Genomic DNA, 20964 nt, shown 5'->3' with positions numbered 1-20964 from the left:
AATAACTTCTAATGCATATATTTTGACGCACAGAATTTTTCTTATTTGCAAGCAGCATGTAACGCCCAATCGTTGATGTGTAAATTGTTTTAAACCTACGAAGTTTTCAATATATATATATATATATATATATATATATATATATATATATACATATATATACATATATATATATATATATATATATATATATATATATATATATATATATATATATATATATATATATATATATATATATATATATATATATATATATATATATATATATATATATATATATATATATATGTGTAAATTGTTTTTAGACTTATGAAGTGTTCATATATATATATATATATATATATATATATATATATATATATATATATATATATATATATATATGTGTGTGTAAATTGTTTTTAGACTTATGAAGTGTTCAATATATATATATATATATATATATATATATATATATATATATATATATATATATATATATATATATATATGTATATATATATATATATATATATATATATATATATATATATATATATATATATATATATATATTGAACACTTCATAAGTCTAAAAACAATTTACACACACACATATATATATATATATATATATATATATATATATGTGTGTGTGTAAATTGTTTTTAGACTTATGAAGTGTTCATATATATATATATATATATATATATATATTTATAAATAAATAAATGTATATTGTTGTTTTACAAGTCTGTCGCAAAAGTATACTTTGTAGTTTTAAGATTGTTTTTCCCTTTTGTAAAAAAATACTTCTATACTTCACTTCTATCTCTGCTTTATTAACTATACTTTACTTCTTCTTTTTTATAGTTCTATCTTTACTCTACTATGGTTTAATAACTATATTTTACCTCTTCTATTTTGCTCTATACTTCTATCTATACTTTCAAAATACAAAATATTTCCTCGGATGATTCGGGAGAGCCTGTTCAGTTTTATGAAAATGATTTGCTGGAATCCAGTTGAGCTGTATAGGAGCAAAAATGCAGTTTTGACAAAACAGCTTTAAGGTAAGCGTTGGATCTGGGTTTTATACTGTGGAGCCTGGACTTGAATAATTTGACGTTGCCAAAAAGTCTCAACAGATGACCTAAATGCTTGTGACACCTCAGCTATATATCGAGAACGACTCGGGGCATTAAGTTGAAACTTTTGGGGATAATACTATTACTACTTCTGCTCTTAAAATTTAAATAAATAAAAAGAGTGTAAGTTTATCCAGGTGGTCAAAAAGCATAAATGTGATCTTTTGGGAACGATATTAAGTTTTTTTTTTTCAGGTCAATTTCAGAAGCTATAAAATTAAATTAAAAATACTGCTTGTGTCTGGATTAAAAATTGCTAAAAAAAAGTTTCTCCAACACAAATAGCAATCCATACTATGGATTCTAATAGAAGATTAAATAAAAAAAACAAGTTTTTTCAACTGAAAGTAAGGAGCGACATTAAAACTTAAAACGAACAGAAATTACTTCGTATATGAAAGGGGCTGCTTCCTCATCAACGCCCCGCTCTTTACGCTAAAGTTTGACTCTTTCTCTCTACTCTTCTTTTTAAAACAGTAAAAAACTTTAATATAAAGAGCGGGGCGTTGATGAGGAAGCAGCCCCTTTCATATACGAAGTAATTTCTGTTCGTTTTAAGTTTTAATGTCGCTCCTTACTTTCAGTTGAAAAAACTTGTTTTTTTATTTAATTTCTGAACGTTTTTGAATCAATGCATGTTTTGATTTTGGCTCTCCGCAGAGAAATAATTAAAACGTAATTTGCATTTTTTTTTTTTTTTTTGGCTAAATGGCTTTCTCATAATTTTGATCGAATGATTTTGAGAAAAAAGAGCGGGGGAGGAAGCCTAGTTGCCCTCCAATTTTTGGGTTAATAAAAAAGGCAACTAGAACTTTTAATTTTTTACGAATCTTTTTATTAGTAAAAGATATACGTAACTTATAAACTAGCTTACGTAAAGAATTTTTATTCTCATGTTTTTATTACACATATGAGAGGGTTCGCTCCCTCGTCAGTACCTCTCTCTTTACACTAAATCTTAAATTTTGGCCCAACTCATTAAGAATGACCCCTGAATCACAAAAGCCGTAGAATAAATAGTTGACATTACTAAAAATACTTTAGCGTAAAGAGCGAGGCATTAGGAGGAGGTGAGCCCCTCATATGGGTAATAATTTCTGTTCGTTTTAAGTTTTAATGCTGCTCCTTACTTCCAGCTGAAAAAAACTTTTTCATATTTGTTTTTTCATTGTTTTTTTTTTTAAATAATGCTAGTAAATCCTGCGCTCCCTTCATGGAAATTTTTTTCCCCCATGACAAATTCCTCGATGGAAAGTTCCCCCAGTATATCCCCCTCTTGTCAACCCCTCCCCCAACCAAAAAATCCTCCTGAAAACACCTGTACACTTCCCAATAACCATTACTATATGTAAGCACTGGTCAAAGTTTTTAACTTGTAGCACCTCCCACGGGGACTGTGGAGGAGTAAGTCGTCCCCAAAGACGTAGTTATAAGGTTTTTCGACTACGCTGAATAAAATGGCTATCTCAGAATTTTGATCCTTTGACATTGGGAAAATAATTAGCGTGGGAGGGGGCCTAGGTGCCCTCCAATTTTTTTGGTCACTTAAAAAGGGCACTAGAACTTTTCAGTTCCGTTAGGATGAACCCTCTCGCAACATTCTAGGACAACTGGGTCGATACGATCACCCCTGGGAAAAAAAAACAAATAAACACGCATCCGTGATCTGCCTTCTGGCAAAAAATACAATTTTGTAGATAGGAGCTTGAAACTTCTACAGTAGGATTCTCTGATACGCTGAATCTGATGGTGTAATTTTCGTTAAGATTCTATGACTTTTAGGGGTTGTTTCCCCCTACTTTCTAAAATAACACAAATTTTTTCAGGCTCGTAACTTTTGGTGCGTAAGACTAAACTTGATGAAACTTATATATTTAAAATCAGCATTAAAATGCGATTCTTTTGATGTAGCTATTGGTATCAAATTCCATTTTTTAGAGTTTTGGTTTCTATTGAGCCGGGTCGCTCCTTACTACAGTTCGTTACCACGAACTGTTTGAAAACTGAAAAGATATACAGAATTATTTTTTCCAGGAAAAAGACTATGTCAATAAAAACGAACAGATATTAATTTAAAATACTTTTTCAACAAGACAAGTTTTTCAAAGAAAAGTCCTTTACAGCTCTAAATTAAAGGAAAATAATTTCTTAGACCACACTGCTTTTCCATTTACGAAAAAAAAATAATTGAAGAAAAAACGGGTTTAATTTCTTATAAAGCAGAAATGATTTTGGAATGATTTTGTTTATTTTACACTTTTCTAAAAACTTTTGTTGTGTAATTATATTTGCATGTTTTTTTGCTAAATTCAAAAATACTAAAACTGAATTGGTCTTTTGCTACCTGTAGGCTTGATGTAAATAATTTCTTAGACCACACTCCTTTTCCATTTACGAAAAAAAAAATAATTGAAGAAAAAACGGGTTTAATTTCTTATAAAGCAGTGACAACAAAATAAAATAAAAAACTACACTTTAGCTAACCAAAAAATAAAAATACTCCGAATATTTCGGCCCCACGTCCGGGAGCCTTTCTCAACGGAATAAAAACAACAAAAAAGGAGAAAATTACAACAATTTAAGACTATATTTAAGACATTATAAAAATGCCACGATTATATTGGCACTTTCCTCTGCCACAATCGATGTCTAAATGGGAATCTATTAAAAATGAAAAATATAAATACTTGCAACAATACGAAAAGAGGTCACCCAACCCCAAATTCAACCAAAATCTTACAGGTTAATGAAACACAATTATGAATTATAAATTGAATGGATTTTTTCATTTGCTATTTTAGCTGCCGTCCGTTGACTTCTTACAGCACTGACCATGCTCTGACCTCCGTTTGCAAGGTTATTACTTGTTTTAGGAAAATTATGCAACTCAATACTCATTGAAGTTTTTGGCTGGTCTTTAGTTAAACTATTATAAATTGAATTTATTTTAAATTCCCCTTCATCTCTATTGATACTAATACCCCCATAGATAATCTTTTTTATTTCTATAATTTCTCTGAAACTTTGTAAAAGTCCTACAGACTTATCAACAATTTTTGTCTGATCAAATAAAATACTATGATGAGGAAAATTAAACACGTGATCCGCTATAGCGGATTCAAAAGTATCAGGTTTTTTATTCTGTCTTAGCGAGCAATCTGTCGCATTTTTGTGTTGCTGTAGCCTATTTTTTAAATTCTGCTGTGTTCTACCTACATAAAATTTACCACAAGAGCATGGAATTTTGTATACCCCCTGTTGTATATTTCTTGGAACTTTATCTTTTCCGTTATTTAGCCATGAGCTAATATTTTGTCCTGATTTAAAAGCTGTTTTTATATTATAGTTTTTTAATTCTTTCCTTAATTTCTGTGACAACCTTGGGATATAAGGTAAAGTTATGTAATTTGGTTTTTGATTTGATCCATTTTCTTCTAATTTTACAGGTTCCAGTAACTTTTTTTTTTCCTTTTTTCAATTATTTGAGAAATCATATTTTCGGGATATCCATTTCCTACTAGAATATCCTTAATAAAAATTAATTCACTACTAATATATCTGGTGAAGCTAAATTTAACACTCTATCCACTAAAGAAATAACTACCCCCCCCCCTTTTACTTGGATCGGGTGATTTGATGTGAAAGACAAATAGCGGTTGTTATTAGTTGGTTTACGGTAGATTGAAAACACTAGTTTATTATTCTTTCTATGGATCCAAATATCCAGAAACGGTAATTTTTTCTCTGTTTCATTTTCAATTGTAAAAACTAATTCCCCTCCCAAATTATTTAAATGTTCCAGAAAACCTACAATTTGTGATTCCCCATAATTCCAAATAACTAATACATCATCCATATATCTGCCCCAAAATTTAGGTTTTAAAAAATATGTATCAATAGCTAAATTTTCTACATACTCCACATAAATATTAGCTAACAGTGGACTAAAGGGTCCTCCCATTGCTAATCCTCTAACTTGATGGTAAAAATTATCTCTAAATTTGAAATAATTAGTATACCTGCTAGTTATTTTAATTAAATTTAATATAGTTTCAATCTCGATACCTGCAGACAATTCTTCCATTTCACTTTTATGCAAATCAAGTTTTTTTGATAAAACAAAAACAGATTTATCGAAAGGTATATACGTATACATTGACTTTATATCAAAACTAAAAAGTCTAGAATCACTTGATATTTCAATATTTTTAAGTTTATTTTTTTTAAATACCGAGTTTTTTATATAAGACTTTTGGAGATATAATAAAGGTTTAAGCGTCTTTGCTACCCATTTTTCAATTTTTTCTGTTGGTGAGTTCCTTGTTGACACTATAGGTCTTAGAGGAATGTCTGTTTTATGTACTTTTGGCAAACCATATATTCTTGGGCAAACCGATCCTCTTGGAAAGAACTTTTAGTACATCTGTGGTGTGATATTTTGATTATTTTTAAGGTCTTCTAAGTCCTTTCTTAATTTTGCAACATAAGATTCGGTTGGGTCTGAGTTAAGTTCTTTGTATGTTGAAATATCCTTTAGAATTGTTTCTATTTTACTATCATAATCATCTTTTTCTAGGATTACTACCGTATTGCTTTTATCTGCTTTCGTTATTATTAGAGAATCATCTTTTTTTAATTCTTTCAAAATTTTTGTATCTTTGTTTTTAAGGTTTTCTTTAAAATTGCCAAAATCTTTTAAAATATTTACGACTCCCAGTCTTAAATCATCTACATTTTTAACATCTTTTGAAAACATATGAATCCCTGTCTCAATCTTTGAAATTATTTCTTCTACCGGTACTTTTTTAGGAGATAGTCCAAATTTTATACCTTTTTCAAGGATTTTCTTTTGTTCTTTGGTTAACTCCTTTTTGCTTAGATTAATCACACCTGGTCCTGGGAAATGTTTAGGTTTATACGTTGAAATATTTTGTTTTTCATGTTCCCTTTTTAATTGCAAAAATTTTTGGTTTAATCTTTCCCTCGATAACCTTAAAACATGTTCAAAAGAATTTTTGAAAATTGATATAATTTGTTGGAAATCATACGTATTAAGAAACCCACAAAGTATGTTTCTTAAAAAATCTATTTCTTTTACAATCTGTGATCTTTGAAAACGTTTATCCTTCAATACATGGTTTAATTTAGTAAATTTACCTTTCTCGTGTGATTAATCTCATTAAATGTATTTAAATGATACTTAAAACGAAATGATTTTGGAATGATTTTGTTTATTTTACACTTTTCTAAAAACTTTTGTTGTGTAATTATATTTGCATGTTTTTTTTGCTAAATTCAAAAATACTAAAACTGAATTGGTCTTTTGCCACCTGTAGGCTTGACGTAAATAATTTCTTAGACCACACTGCTTTTCCATTTACGAAAAAAAAAAATAATTGAAGAAAAAACGGGGTCAATTTCTTATAAAGCAGTGACAACAAAATAAAATAAAAAACTACACTTTAGCTAACCAAAAAATAAAAATACTCCGAATATTTCGGCCCCACGTCCGGGAGCCTTTCTCAACGGAAAAAAAAACAACAAAAAAGGAGAAAATTACAACAATTTAGGACTAATTTTAAGACATTATAAAAATGCCACGACAACTAAACCAACATAAAAAATATAAACAATCAAATATATAAGAAACAAAAACTCACATTTTAAAAAACAAACACTCCCGCAACTGACTGTAACTTTAGAAAAAACTGAAGTAATTGTTTATATTGGCACTTTCCTCTGCCACAATCGATGTCTAAATGGGAATCTATTAAAAATGAAAAATATAAATACTTGCAACAATACGAAAAGAGGTCACCCAACCCCAAATCCAACCAAAATCTTACAGGTTAATGAAACACAATTATGAATTATAAATTGAATGGATTTTTTCATTTGCTATTTTAGCTGCCGTCCGTTGACTTCTTACAGCATTGACCATGCTTTGACCTCCGTTTGCAAGGTTATTACTTGTTTCAGGACAATTATGCAACTCAATACTCATTGAAGTTTTTGACTGGTCTTTAATTAAACTATTATAAATTGAATTTATTTTAAATTCCCCTTCATCTCTATTGATACTAATACCCCCATAGATAATCTTTTTTATTTCTATAATTTCTCTGAAACTTTGTAAAAGTCCTACAGACTTATCAACAATTTTTGTCTGATCAAATAAAATACTATGATGAGGAAAATTAAACACGTGATCCGCTATAGCGGATTCAAAAGTATCAGGTTTTTTATTCTGTCTTAGCGAGCAATCTATCGCATTTTTGTGTTGCTGTAGCCTATTTTTTAAATTCTGCTGTGTTCTACCTACATAAAATTTACCACAAGAGCATGGAATTTTGTATACCCCCTGTTGTATATTTCTTGGAACTTATTACAGGTTCCAGTAACTTTTTTTTCCTTTTTTCAATTATTTGAGAAATCATATTTTCGGGATATCCATTTCCTACTAGAATATCCTTAATAAAAATTAATTCACTACTAATATATTCTGGTGAAGCTAAATTTAACACTCTATCCACTAAAGAAATAACTACCCCCCTTTTTACTTGGATCGGGTGATTTGATGTGAAAGACAAATAGCGGTTGTTATTAGTTGGTTTACGGTAGATTGAAAACACTAGTTTATTATTCTTTCTTTGGATCCAAATATCCAGAAACGGTAATTTTTTCTCTGTTTCATTTTCAATTGTAAAAACTAATTCCCCTCCCAAATTATTTAAATGTTCCAGAAAACTTACAATTTTTTATGTTGGTTTAGTTGTCGTGGCATTTTTATAATGTCTTAAAAATAGTCTTAAATCGTTGTAATTTTCTCCTTTTTTGTTGTTTTTTTTTCCGTTGAGAAAGGCTCCCGGACGTGGGGCCGAAATATTCGGAGTATTTTTATTTTTTGGTTAGCTAAATTGTAGTTTTTTATTTTATTTTGTTGTCACTGCTTTATAAGAAATTAAACCCGTTTTTTCTTCAATTATTTTTTTTTTCGTTAAATTAAAGGAGCTCTTTATACTAAAGTGTTTTATTGTTTTAAAAACTAGAGTTGTGAGAAAGAGTCAAACTTTAGCGTAAAGAGCGAGGCATTGAGGAGGAGACAGCCCCTTTCATATACGAAATAATTCCTGTTCGTTTTAAGTTTTAATGTCGCTCCTTGCTTTCAGTTAAAAACTTGTTTTTTTATTTAGTTTCTGAACGTTTTTAATTGATGCAGGTTTTGATTTTGGCTCAACGTACATGAATAGTTAAAACGAAATTTGGATATTAATTTAACTTGTTTTGACTAAATGGCTTTCTCAAAGTTTTGATCGGACGGTTTTGAGAAAAAAGGGGTGGGGGAGGGGGCCTAGTTACCCGCCAATTTTTTAGTCACTTAAAAAGGCCATTAGAACTTTCAATTTATTTACGAACGTTTTTATTAGTAATAAATGTACGTAACCTACAAAATAAACTTACATAATGAACTTTTATATTCGTATATTTTCATTGCATATATGAGGGGCTTCGGCCCCTTGTCAATACCTTGCTCTATACACTAAAGTGTTATTTTGTTCCAGTTCTTTAAGAACGACCCCTGTATCACAAAGGCCGTTTAATTAGAATATATAGGTCTTTTGAAATTGCTAAAATATACTTTAGCGTAAAGAGCGAGGTAATGAGGAGGGGACGAAACCCCTCATATATGTAAAAATTTCTGTTCGTTCTAAGTTTTAATGTAGCTCCGTACTTTCAGTTGAAAAAAAATGTTGCTTGCTATTTAATATTTCTATGTTTTTAAATTAATGCAGGTTTTGATTTTAACTCATCGTAAATGAATAATTAAAACGAAATTTGCATATTAGTTTTACTTTTTTTTGGCTAAGTGGCTTTCTAAAGTCCACTAGAACTTTTAATTTTATTTTAAGAGCGGTTTTTGTTTATAATAAATATACGTAACTTACGAATTAACTTACGCAATAAACTTCTATATTTGTATATTTTTATTGCGTATATGAGGGGTTTCGTCCCCCCTCCTCCGTCAATACCGCGCTCTTTACACTAAAGTTCGAATTTTGTTCCACTTTTTTAAGAATTACCCCTGAATCACAAAGGCCCTTTATTAAGAATAAATAGCTCTTTTGAGATTGCTAAAAATACAAAAAATAGCGAGATATTGAGGAGGGGACGAACCCCCTCATATACATAATAATTTCTCTTTGTTTTAAATTCTATGTTACTCCTTAGTTTCAGTCGATTTTTTTTTTTATTTATTTAATTTATCTTTTTTTTAGATAAAGCTGGACAATCCAGCACCCCCTTCATTGAAATTCTCTTCCCCTATGATAAATTCCTCCATGGAAAGATCCTCTCAAGTAATGGATCAATACGATCACCCGTGGGAAAAAAAAATCAAAACAAATAAACACGCATCCGTGATCTTTCTTCTGGCAAAAAATACAAGATTCCATATTTTTGCAGATAGGAACTTGAAACTTCTATAGTAAGGTTCTCTGATACGCTGAATCTGGTAATGTGATTCTCATTAGGATTCTATGACTCTTAGCTGGTGTTTTCCCTTTTTTGAAAATAAGGCAAATTTTCTCAGACTCGTAACTTTCAATGGGTAAGACTAAATCTGATGAAACTTATATATTTAATATCAGCGTACAAATCTGATTCATTTGAGGTATATATTGGTATCAAATTCCGTTTTTTTTTTTTTTTAAACCACCGCAGCACAATGTAATGATGCTTTAAGTGTATTGAAAAATGATTGTCGGTTTTGCTTATTGTAGCAGCTCATGATTTATATGGTGATATATATATATATATATATATATATATATATATATATATATATATATATATATATATATATATATATATATATATATATATATATATTTTTATATATTTACATATTTATATATTTCAAAATTCTGCTCTTTTTAGTCGAAAAAGCTATCGAAAAAGCTAAACTCACACTTTCTAATGATATCAGTTTCAATATCTCTATCTCCTTCACAAAACAAGAGATATATATATTTATATTTATATATATATATATATATATATATATATATATATATATATATATATATATATATATATTTATATTTATTTCATATATAAATATTTATATAATTCAATATATAAATATTTCAGGGAAAGAAGGTGTCTGCTTCTAGTTTTCTACCGCTTATTCAGATTGCTTATCCAAGCTCTACAAGTTGTGGAAAGATCGCCAATAAATTCTAAATAGTTTGGCCACACAAACTAATAAAGTTTATAATGGGCAAGATTTACTGATTATTTATGGTGTCGAATCCCTTTAAGAAGCGATTAAAAATTGAGAAACTTACATAATGAACTTCTATATTCGTATATTTTCATTGCATATATGAGGGGCTTCGGCCCCTTGTCAATACCTTGCTCTATACACTAAAGTTTTATTTTGTTCCAGTTCTTTAAGAACGACCCCTGTATCACAAATGCCGTTTAATTAGAATATATAGGTCTTTTGAAATTGCTAAAATATACTTTAGCGGAAAGAGCAAGGTAATGAGGAGGGGACAAAACCCCTCATATAGAGGTTGTGGAAAGATCGTGGAAAGATATTTTGATTATATTTTGATTATAAATATATAATCAAAATATTATTAATTTTGATTCTAAAAATCAAAATTAAAAAATATATATTTCTATCAATTTGTATGAGCAAAATTTGTAAATGTTCTTCCTTTGCATTTCAAGTGTGTATTTGAAAACACAAGAGCGGAACAAGAAACAATGCTTAAGCAGCATTATGACTGGACTGCACGGATTAGAAATATTTTTGTTCACAGGGACCTGAGGTGCCACAATATTGATTTATTTAAAAACGATCTTGGTTTCAGGTTTTTGCAAATGGCAGCTAATTGCTCAAGTATCGAGTCTGTGTCTGTTCAACCAAGAAATGCGGAGAATTGTGAAATTTCTTTGCGGAAGGCCAATGTTCTTTGGGCTAAAGGTGAAAGGTCAACTGCTTTAAAACTGATTGAGCCGGTCGTTTTGGCTGTGAAGTCTAAAGAGGTAAAGTAAAGTGTTTCTGTAGGTTCTACTATGCACAAGTTCAGAGAAGGGGAGATTGAATTTCCCCTCAGAAATCTCAAGATTTGTTTCTGTAATTTCTTATACTTTCCATGGAAATGATTTATGTGTTACATGAAATATTGCCTTATGGTTGCCCTTCCCCAAATGTCTTGACTTAATTATTCTGCTGAATTGGTGCCAGCGTCGAGAGAATAGCAGAAACCATTCTTCTCCAGTAAACGCGATTCCCCAAATGTAAATGAGGAAATTTTATCCCCTCTCCCTCTCTTGGCCATATAGACCGGATCACTCGATAGTGTCCTGAAAACTTATCTAGAACTGTAGCTCTTAATTTCTACAAAGCTTGGCTCACATACGAAAATTCCATCTGGTAGATGTCTTGTTGACAAGAATTCTGCCCCCCTCCCCTTCTCGGGCGAAGGTTGGATTGTGTTCGGACGTCCAAAGGGGTTAACTTTGATGCTACCTCTTACTTCCTTTCAAGTTTGACAGAGATCTCAAGTTCCCTGTCAAACATATAATTTTGCGACAGGTCTACAGCTGTAAATTGCACTGGCAGGGCGAATACTGATAAAACTGATGGGAAAAGCACTGATAGGACTTGCAGTGATCAGCTAGCGACAGGTCTATAGCTGTAATTTGTACTGATAGGACGAACACTGATAGGACAAGTACTGATAGGACTGATAGGACAAGCACTGGTAAGGCTGATAGCACAAGCTCTGATAGAACTTGCAGTGATCAGCTAGCGACAGGTCTACAGCTATAATTTCCACTGATAGACAAAGACTGATAGGACTGATAGGATTGATAGGACAAGCATTGATGGGACTGATCGGACAAGCACAGATAAAACTGACAGGATAAGCACTGATAGGACTTGCACTGATCATCTAGCGACAGGTCAACAGCTGTAATTTGCAATGATAGGACAAGCACTGATAAAACTGACAGAACAAGCACTGATGGGACTTGCACTTATCAGCTAGCGACAGGTCTACAGCTGTAATTTGCACTGATAGGACAAGCACTGATAAAACCGACAGGACAAGCACTGATAGGACTTGCACTGATAAGCTAGCGACAGGTCTACAGCTGTAATTTGCACTGATAGGACAAGCACTGGCAAAACTGACAGGACAAGCACTGATAGGACTTGCACTGATCAGCTAGCGACAGGTCTACAGCTGTAATTTGCACTGATAGGACAAGCACTGATAAAACTGACAGGACAAGCACTGATATGACTTCCACTGATCAGTTAGCGACAGGTCTACAGCTGTAACTTGCCCTGATAGGACTGGTAGAATAAGCACTGGTAAAGTTTTTTAATTTATGCTCAAATTGACTCTATTTTTTTTTTTACTAAGCCTAAGGTTTTTAATTATGTTTCTTTAATTTTAGAACATTTAGAAAATGTCAGCTATGATCTTTAAGTGAAAATAATTCTTTCAAGAATGACGTTTCCTTTCGTTTAATAGATTTCATGACGCCAAAGTTGTAAATGACATGTCCTTAGTAGTTGCCCAAATTTTAATATAGAGGTTAGAGAAATGGAAATTGCTTCTAATTGTAAGTCTTATACGCAGGACTTGCTTTCACCTTGGAGGGGTGCGACATTTATGGTTAGGGCTACAGTTGTTTTTTTTCTCCATTCATCTTAATTCCTTTTTTAATTTATAACATTTTTAACATGTCAGTTACGCCCTTGAAGTGAAAATCTTTTTATTGACCCTGACAGATTTTTATGACCCAGAAAGTTATAAATGACATGTCCCAAATAGCTGTGTAAATTTAAATATGGAGACTAGAGAAACTGGATTCACTTGTAATGGGAAAAGTCATATACGCAAAATGTAGATACACCTTGAAGGGCTGCGACAATATTGTTAGGGCTAGGGTGACTCTAAAAGTTGTAAATGACATGTCCCAAATAACTGTGTAAATTCAAATATAGAGGTTAGAGAAACCAGATTTATTCGAAATGGGAAAAATTTGGTTACACCTTGGAGGACTTCGACATTATTGTTAGGGCTACAGTTTTTTTTTTGGGGGGGGGGGGGAAGTGCAAAGATGTTGACTCCTTTTGTTTAAATTATAACATTTTGAAGATGCCAGTTACGTCTTTTGAGTGAAAATCGTTATTTCATTCAACACATTTTTATGACCACGAAATTTCCAAATGACGTGTCCCAAATAGATGTGTAAATCAAACAGTTCGTGGTAACGATCAAACAGTTCGTGGTAACGAACTGTAGTAAGGAGCGACCCGACTCAATAGTAATCAAAACTCTAAAAATGGAATTTTGATACCAATAGCTACATGAAAAGAATCGTATTTTAATACTGATTCTACATAAGATAAGATAAGATAAGATAAGATTTATTCATCACGAAACACACATACAATATTACATTTTACTATTTCCCCAAAGGCTCTTTGGCCTGTAAAAAAGGGGAAAATGAACGAGCCACTTACTCAGAGAAGAAAAAAAATAATCATTTACTCACAGAGAGAAGAGCAAAAAGGAGAAGAGAGGAAAGTATAAATAAAATGAAAAACTATAGAAAACAAAACTAAATAGACTAATAGATTGAACAGACTAAATTAATTAAGTAGATCTGTAGATAAAATAGACTCCAATGAAATAATCAGGAAATATATATGCATACATACACGCATATACACATATAAAAAGAGATAAAATAATTTCTAAGAAGCCAATGAATTTTTAATTATTTTTTTGAACAAACCGAATGAGTGGCACCTTCGAGCTGATTCGGGCAACTTATTCCATACAATGTAACTCGCAATTAAAGGATTAAAGTCTGACCTTACACAAGGAGTAAAAGGAACTTGAATATGATTTTCGGTATTGCGAAGATTATAATTATTCTGATCAGAGGTGAAAGATGGCTGAACACTTAGGGGACGGGGGAGGTCACCATGAAGCTGAGAAAAAGTAAAACATGCACACGAAAGAATATACAGTGACTCGAGATCAAGTAATGGGATAACTCTTGAACGGTTAGTTTCCTTAATGAGGTTTCTAGCTTTATTATAAACCTTAGAAAGTGGTTTTAACAGTGAAGGAAAGGTTGACATCCATACTATTGGACAGTAGGAAACGTAAGATCGGATCAAGGAGTGAAAAAGGATTTCCAAAATTGATCCAGGGAAAATATGTTTGAGTTTCATTAAAATACCGAGACTCCTGCATATCTTCATTTTAATCAAATCAATGTGACGCTTGAAAGACAAATTTTCATCAACAAGAATGCCCAAAAAACGAACATATCGATCTTTAGATCTGTGAATTATCCCATTTGGCTAATGAATTTCTGATAACTTGGGATAAATCTGAGAAACATGCGAAAATATCAAAAAATTGGATTTTGAATAATTTAGGGTAAGAAAATTAGCATCAAGCCATGAAATTACTCTCTCAAACAAGTATTCCAAGTTTAATCGAAGCTCGGATTCACAGTTCCCCGAAGTACCGAGCGTGCTATCATCAGCAAAACAAACAAGGACATCAGAAGATGGTGTACTATAGCTGGCACTATGGGCAAGGGAAGGTTTAGGATGACAGAGTCTACAGCAATGAATAGGTTTCTGCTTTTTTACTGCGTAAAAAAGATCATTTATATAAATCAAAAATAGCACTGGCCCTAAAACTGATCCCTGAGGGACGCCAAAATTCACTTGTGATTGACAGAAATTAAATTGTGGATTCACAGAAATTAACCTATCATTCAAATAAGATTGAAACCAAGAAAATACATTACCCCTAATGCCAAAATGAGACATCTTCGATAGAAGAATTTCATGGGTTAAGGAATCGAATGCCTTGCGAATATCCAGGAATATAGCAGCCGGAATTAATCCCGAATCCAATTCAGAATGTATAAAATTCAAAAGGGTCATACAGGCATGCTCAGTGGAGTGCTTCATTCGGAAACCAAATTGAAAATCATGAAGAAACTCTTTAGATTTTAGAAATTTAAGCAGACGAGAAAGCATAGCCTTTTCGAAGATTTTACTAAATACTGATAAAATTGAAATTGGTCGATAATTTGCTGGATCATTTCTTGGTCCACCTTTATACAGAACAATAATCCGAGCACGCTTGAGAGGATCTGGAAAAACTGCATATTTAAATGAAAGATTAACAAGTTTTGTAAGAGGCACAACTATTGAAGGAAGAATAGATTTAACTACCTTAGTAGGAATAGAATCTGGCCCAGATGAAGATGAGTCTTTCAAGCCATTAACAATTTTAGTAATTTCAATTTCTGTTACTGGCTCTAGAAACATAGACTTAACACAAGACGGCCCGAGGTAAGATCTAAAGTCCGACTTAGACCGAGAAAAAGTAGCTGTGGAAGCGATATTATTACCAATACTAGCGAAAAATGAAGTAAATGCTTCTTGGACATTAAGCTCACCCTCTACAGTCTCATCACCAATGTCCAGACTCATAGGTAAAGAGCTATATTGAGAACCAGGTTTAAGCACAGAATTTATTACCTTCCAAGTTTTACGAATATCCTTATTACACGCAGCAAAATTATTTAGATAATAGAGAGATTTGGCTTTCCTACACAAGGAATTATATATATTCCGGTAAATCTTGAATTGACAAAGACGAATAGCACTCGTTGAAAGTGTAGCGCATTTATAATACCTCCAGAGATTATTTTTCCTTCTCCAGCTTTTGAGAAGTCCGGATGTCATCCATGGGTTTAGAGGAATAATCCTTTTAGACCTGCGATTAGAAGGTGGTACTTTACAAATGTTAAGAATAGCCTCTTTTATGGTTCCATAAAACGACTCAAATAAACAAGAAAAATCCTTGTTATTATCAAATAAGCTCCACGAATTTTTCGCTAATTTAGAACCAAGAAGAGATAACTCATTTTTACCAAACCTAATAGAATAGGAATCAAACACTTGAGCCCGGTTTTTCCTTCCCCGATTAAAACTGAACCGAGAATATATGGGAAAATGATCGGAGATATCAGTAACTAAAATTGAGTTTTTCTTCAAGCAAAGCGTAGAGAAGATATTGTCAATCAAAGAAGCTGTAACATTAGTTACTCGTGTGGGGATGGATGTAGTTGGTAGAGTTCCTGCGGCAAGCATGGTTGAAAGAAAATCAACTGAAGCCGAAGAATTTGAATCCATCAAATTTATATTAAAGTCACCCATTATGATTAACTGACACGGACGTTTCAATATTAAGTCAAGTATTTCCTCAAGATTCCGAAGAAACAACGAAACCGCGCCACTAGGAGAACGATAAATATTGCCTATGGTTAGATCAATACCATTAACTCTAATTTCTATAAATTGTGACTCAAAAATACCTTCAAAATTCCTTGATAAGTCATCCCGTAAGCAATAATGCAAATTACTAGATATATACATGGCAAGACCTCCTTTAGCCATCTTGCAGCGGTTTATATGTTCCATTTTGTAGCCATGGATATCCAATAGCATTTCATTGCCAGAATCCAAAAATGTCTCGCACAAACCAACAACATCAGGCTGTCCATCCGAAACTATTTGTCTTAAATTATCTATTGACGAGGAAAGACCCTGAATGTTAAGCTGAAGTGCAGTCAGAGAATAATTTCCTTTGGTAACCTCCTCTCCCCCCAATTCCGAAACATATTTACTATTACAAACAGGGTTTATATTAGTCAGGTTTTGATTAACCTGACCTACAGAATTATTCACAATACTAATTAGATCAAAAGGATTATTTTCAAGCTCGCAAAGGCGTCTTTCACGACTTAAAATATTGACAAAAGCAGGTTTTACTTGGAGTCCATTTAAATCACCAGATGAACAAAAAAGAAATCTTTACCTAAATCTATTACGAAAGAAAAACCTGTCAAAGGATTATAAACACATAAATAATTAATAGCACAGAAGGTACTATCGGGATGAACCATGAGCATGAAAAAAAAAAAAATGAAACGAAATAAAAAGAAACTGTAAAAAAGAATGACTTAGGAAAGGATACGCATCAAGAAAATATTAACCAGTCACATACTAATACATTCATGCAAATAATTTATTTTGCGTATACGAGTTTCACCAGGAACTTTGGCTAGAATTTGACCGTGATCAGACCAAACACTTCTTGGGCCAAAGGTGCTACGAGCCGCGTTTAATAGATCCCGACGCTTTTTAGTTAGGTTTTCTAAAACAAATACACCTGACTTTGCCAACTTACTTTTTGCTGCAAACACTTTACGAGCAGTATCTAAGCTTGAAAATTTTACTAGAACTGGGGCGATTTTCACATTCTCAGTTTGATTAGCAGGCATGCGGAATCGATTAACCTTTAAGAGGTCCATTTCTTTAAAATCTTGCAAGCCCATTATCTGTGTTATCACTCCATTAAGATTTTCTCTCAGTTCCACATTGGGGTTTGGTTTCACACCGTAGAAAATTAGGCTATCAAGTAAGGCATCCTGCTCTAGTTGGTCAAACTTGTCTTCTAAGTTAGAGATTTTATTTTCAAGCAAGTTCACGGCATTATAAAGTTTTCGAAGGGTTGTTTCAATTTTTTCAAATTTGGCATTATATTCAAGGGAAATCGAATTATAAACTTCGTTCACAATATCTTCACTTATAATTTCCGAAGCTCGGCGATCTTTCATTGTATTTGATACGACACGAGAAATATCATTCATTAGGTTAGACTTAGTGCTCATTAGTTCCTCTTGAGTTTCATTTATTATTTCTTTTAAATTTGATGCTGCTGCAGAAGTTGGAGTTAATGGTGCTAGGCTGGATTTTCCTTTAGTTTTAGCGGGTAGTGATAAGTAGGACTTACTTAGAGTCTTGAAAATATCAGGGGATAAGCGCTGCTCTTCAAAAGCCTTATTTACATCTTTATCTGTCCTCGCACAAGCTTCTTTAAAATGGTCATTCCAGTTGCGGATGTGTGCTTCAGCTATATTATGCTCCGAGTGGGTGCCATAGCAAAAGACTAGATATCTCGCTTGATTTTTCTGGTCTTTGGTGGTTTTAATAACTACTGATGGCCATAAGTCTTACCCATCAAAAGTTACGAGCCTGAGAAAATTGCCTTATTTTAGAAAATAGGGGGAAAAGCCCCCTATAAGTCTTAGAATCTTAACGAAAATCACACCATCAGATTCAGCGTATAAGAGAACCCTACTGTAGAAGTTTCAAGCTCCTATCTACAAAAATGTGGAATTTTGTATTTTTTGCCAGAAGGCAGATCACGGATGCGTGTTTGTTTGTTTGTTTGTTTTTTTTTTTCCCCAGGGGTGATCGTATCGACCAGTGGTCCTAGAATTTTGCTAGAGGGCTCATTCTAACGGAAATGAAAAGTTCTAGTACCCATTTTAAGTGACCAGAAAAATTGGAGGGCACTTAGGCCCCCTCCCACGCTAATTATTTTCCCAAAGTCAACGGATCAAAATTCTGAGATAGCCATTTTGTTCAGCGTAGTCGAAAAACCTTATAACTATGTCTTTGGGGACGACTTACTCCCCCACAGTCCCGTGGGAAGGGCTACAAGTTACAAACTTTGACCAGTGCTTACATATAGTAATGGTTATTTGGAAGCGTACAGACGTTTTCAGGGTGATTGTTTGGTTGGGGGAGGGGTTGAGAAGAGGGAATATTTTGGGGGAAATTTCAAGGAGGAATTTGTCATGGGGGAAGAACATTTCCATGAACGAAGCACAGGATTTTCTAGCATTATTAAAAAAAAACAATGAAAAAATAAATATGAAAAAGTTTTTTCAACTGGAAGTAAGGAGCAGAATCAAAACTTAAAACGAACAGAAATTATTACGCATATGAGGTTCTTACCTCCTACTAATACCTCGCTCTTTACGCTAAAGTATTTTTAGTAATTTCAACTATTTATTCTAAGGGTTTTGTGATTCAGGGGTCATTCTTAATGAATTGGGACTTTAGTGTAAAGAGCAAGGTACTGACGAGGGGGTGAACCCCCTCATATATGTAAGAAAAACATGAGATTACAAAAGTTCGTTACGTAAGCTAATTTATAAGTTCCTTATATCTTTTACTAATAAAAACATTCGTAAAAAATTAAAAGTTCTAGTTGCTTTTTTAAGTAAACCAAAAAATCGGAGGGCAACTAGGCTTCCTCCCCCGTTCATTTTTTTCTCAAAATCATTCGATCAAAACTATGAGAAAGCCATTTAGCCCCAAAAAAATAAATATACAAATTTCGTTTTATCATACCTCTGCGGGGAGCCAAAATCAAAACATGCATTGCTTCAAAAACGTTCAGATTGCTTCAAAAACGTTCAGAAATTAAATAAAAAAAACAAGTTTGTTTTAACTGTAAGTAAGGAGCGACATTAAAACTTAAAACGAACAGAAATTACTTCGTATATGAAAGTGGCTGCTTCCTCATCAACGCCCCGCTCTTTACGCTAAAGTTTGACATTTTTATGACCATGAAAGTTGTAAATGACATGTCCCAAATAAATGTGTAAGTTCAAATATGAGATATGAGAGGTTAGGGACACCGGATTTACTCGCAATGGCAAAAGTCGTATGCGCAAGATTGGTTACACCTTGGAGGGCTGCGACAATATTGTTAAGGTTACACTAATCTTTTTTTCGGGGGGAGGGGACAAAGGTGTTAATTCCATTTTTTAAACTTATAACATTTTGAGCATGTCAGTTACGTCTTTTGAGTGAAAATCGTTGTTTCATTCAAGACATTTTTATGACCCTAAAAGTAGTAAATGACATGTCCCAAATAGCCCTGTTAATTAAAATATAGAGATAAGATAAGATTTATTCATCACGAAACACACATACAATATTACATTTTACTATTTCCCCAAAGGCTCTTTGGCCTGTAAAAAAGAGGAAAATGAACGAGCCACTTACTCAGAGAAGAAAAAAAAATAATCACTTACTCACAGAGAGAAGACCAAAAAGGAGAAGAGAGGAAAATATAAATAAAATGAAAAACTATAGAAAACAAAACTAAATAGACTAATAGATTGAATAGACTAAATTAATTACGTAGATCTGTAAATAAAATAGACTCCAATGAAATAATAAGGAAATATATATGCATACATACACGCATATACACATATAAAAAGAGATAAAATAATTTTTAAGAAGCCAATGAATTTTTAATAATATTTTTGAACAAACCGAATGTGTGGCACCTTCGAGCTGATTCGGGCAACTTATTCCATACAATATAAATCGCAATTAAAGGATTAAGTCTGACCTTACACAAGGAGTACATCAACGCCCCGCTCATTACGCTAAAGGTTGACTCTGTCTCTCAATTCTTCTTTTTAAAACAGTAAAAAATTTAGCGTAAAGAGTGGGGCGTTGATGAGGAAGCAGCCTCTTTCATATACGAAGTAATTTCTGTTCGTTTTAAGTTTTAATGTCGCTCCTTACTTTCAGTTAAAAAAAACTTGTTTTTTTTTATTTAATTTCTGAACGATTTTGAATCAATGCATTTGCATTGATTCAATTTGACGAAATTTGCATTTTTTTTTTGGCTAAATGGCTTTCTCATAATTTTGATCGAATGATTTTGAGAAAAAAAGAGCGGGGGAGGAAGCCTAGTTGCCCTCCAATTTTTTGGTTAATTAAAAAGGCAACTAGAACTTTTATTTTTTTACGAATATTTTTATTAGTAAAAGATTTACGTAACTTATAAATTAGCTTACGTGAAGAACTTTTGTATTCTCATATTTT

At 32.4% G+C, this 20964-nt stretch overlaps 1 protein-coding gene across 2 annotated transcripts in view; it reads left to right on the top strand.

Moving 5' to 3' along the window:
- The window catches only part of LOC136037540 (serine-protein kinase ATM-like), a gene marked incomplete at its 3' end in the record, with an annotated part of 119954 nt that overhangs the window by 44422 nt on the left and 54568 nt on the right, over positions 1-20964 (top strand). For both annotated transcript variants that reach the window (XM_065720263.1, XM_065720266.1), the window contains 1 exon segment: positions 11012-11186. In XM_065720263.1, the coding sequence (XP_065576335.1) occupies positions 11012-11186 (175 nt within the window).

The sequence above is a fragment of the Artemia franciscana genome, chromosome 2 (assembly GCF_032884065.1).
Source record: "Artemia franciscana chromosome 2, ASM3288406v1, whole genome shotgun sequence".
Lineage (NCBI taxonomy): Eukaryota > Metazoa > Arthropoda > Branchiopoda > Anostraca > Artemiidae > Artemia > Artemia franciscana.
This window is presented reverse-complemented; position numbering and strand designations above follow the sequence as displayed.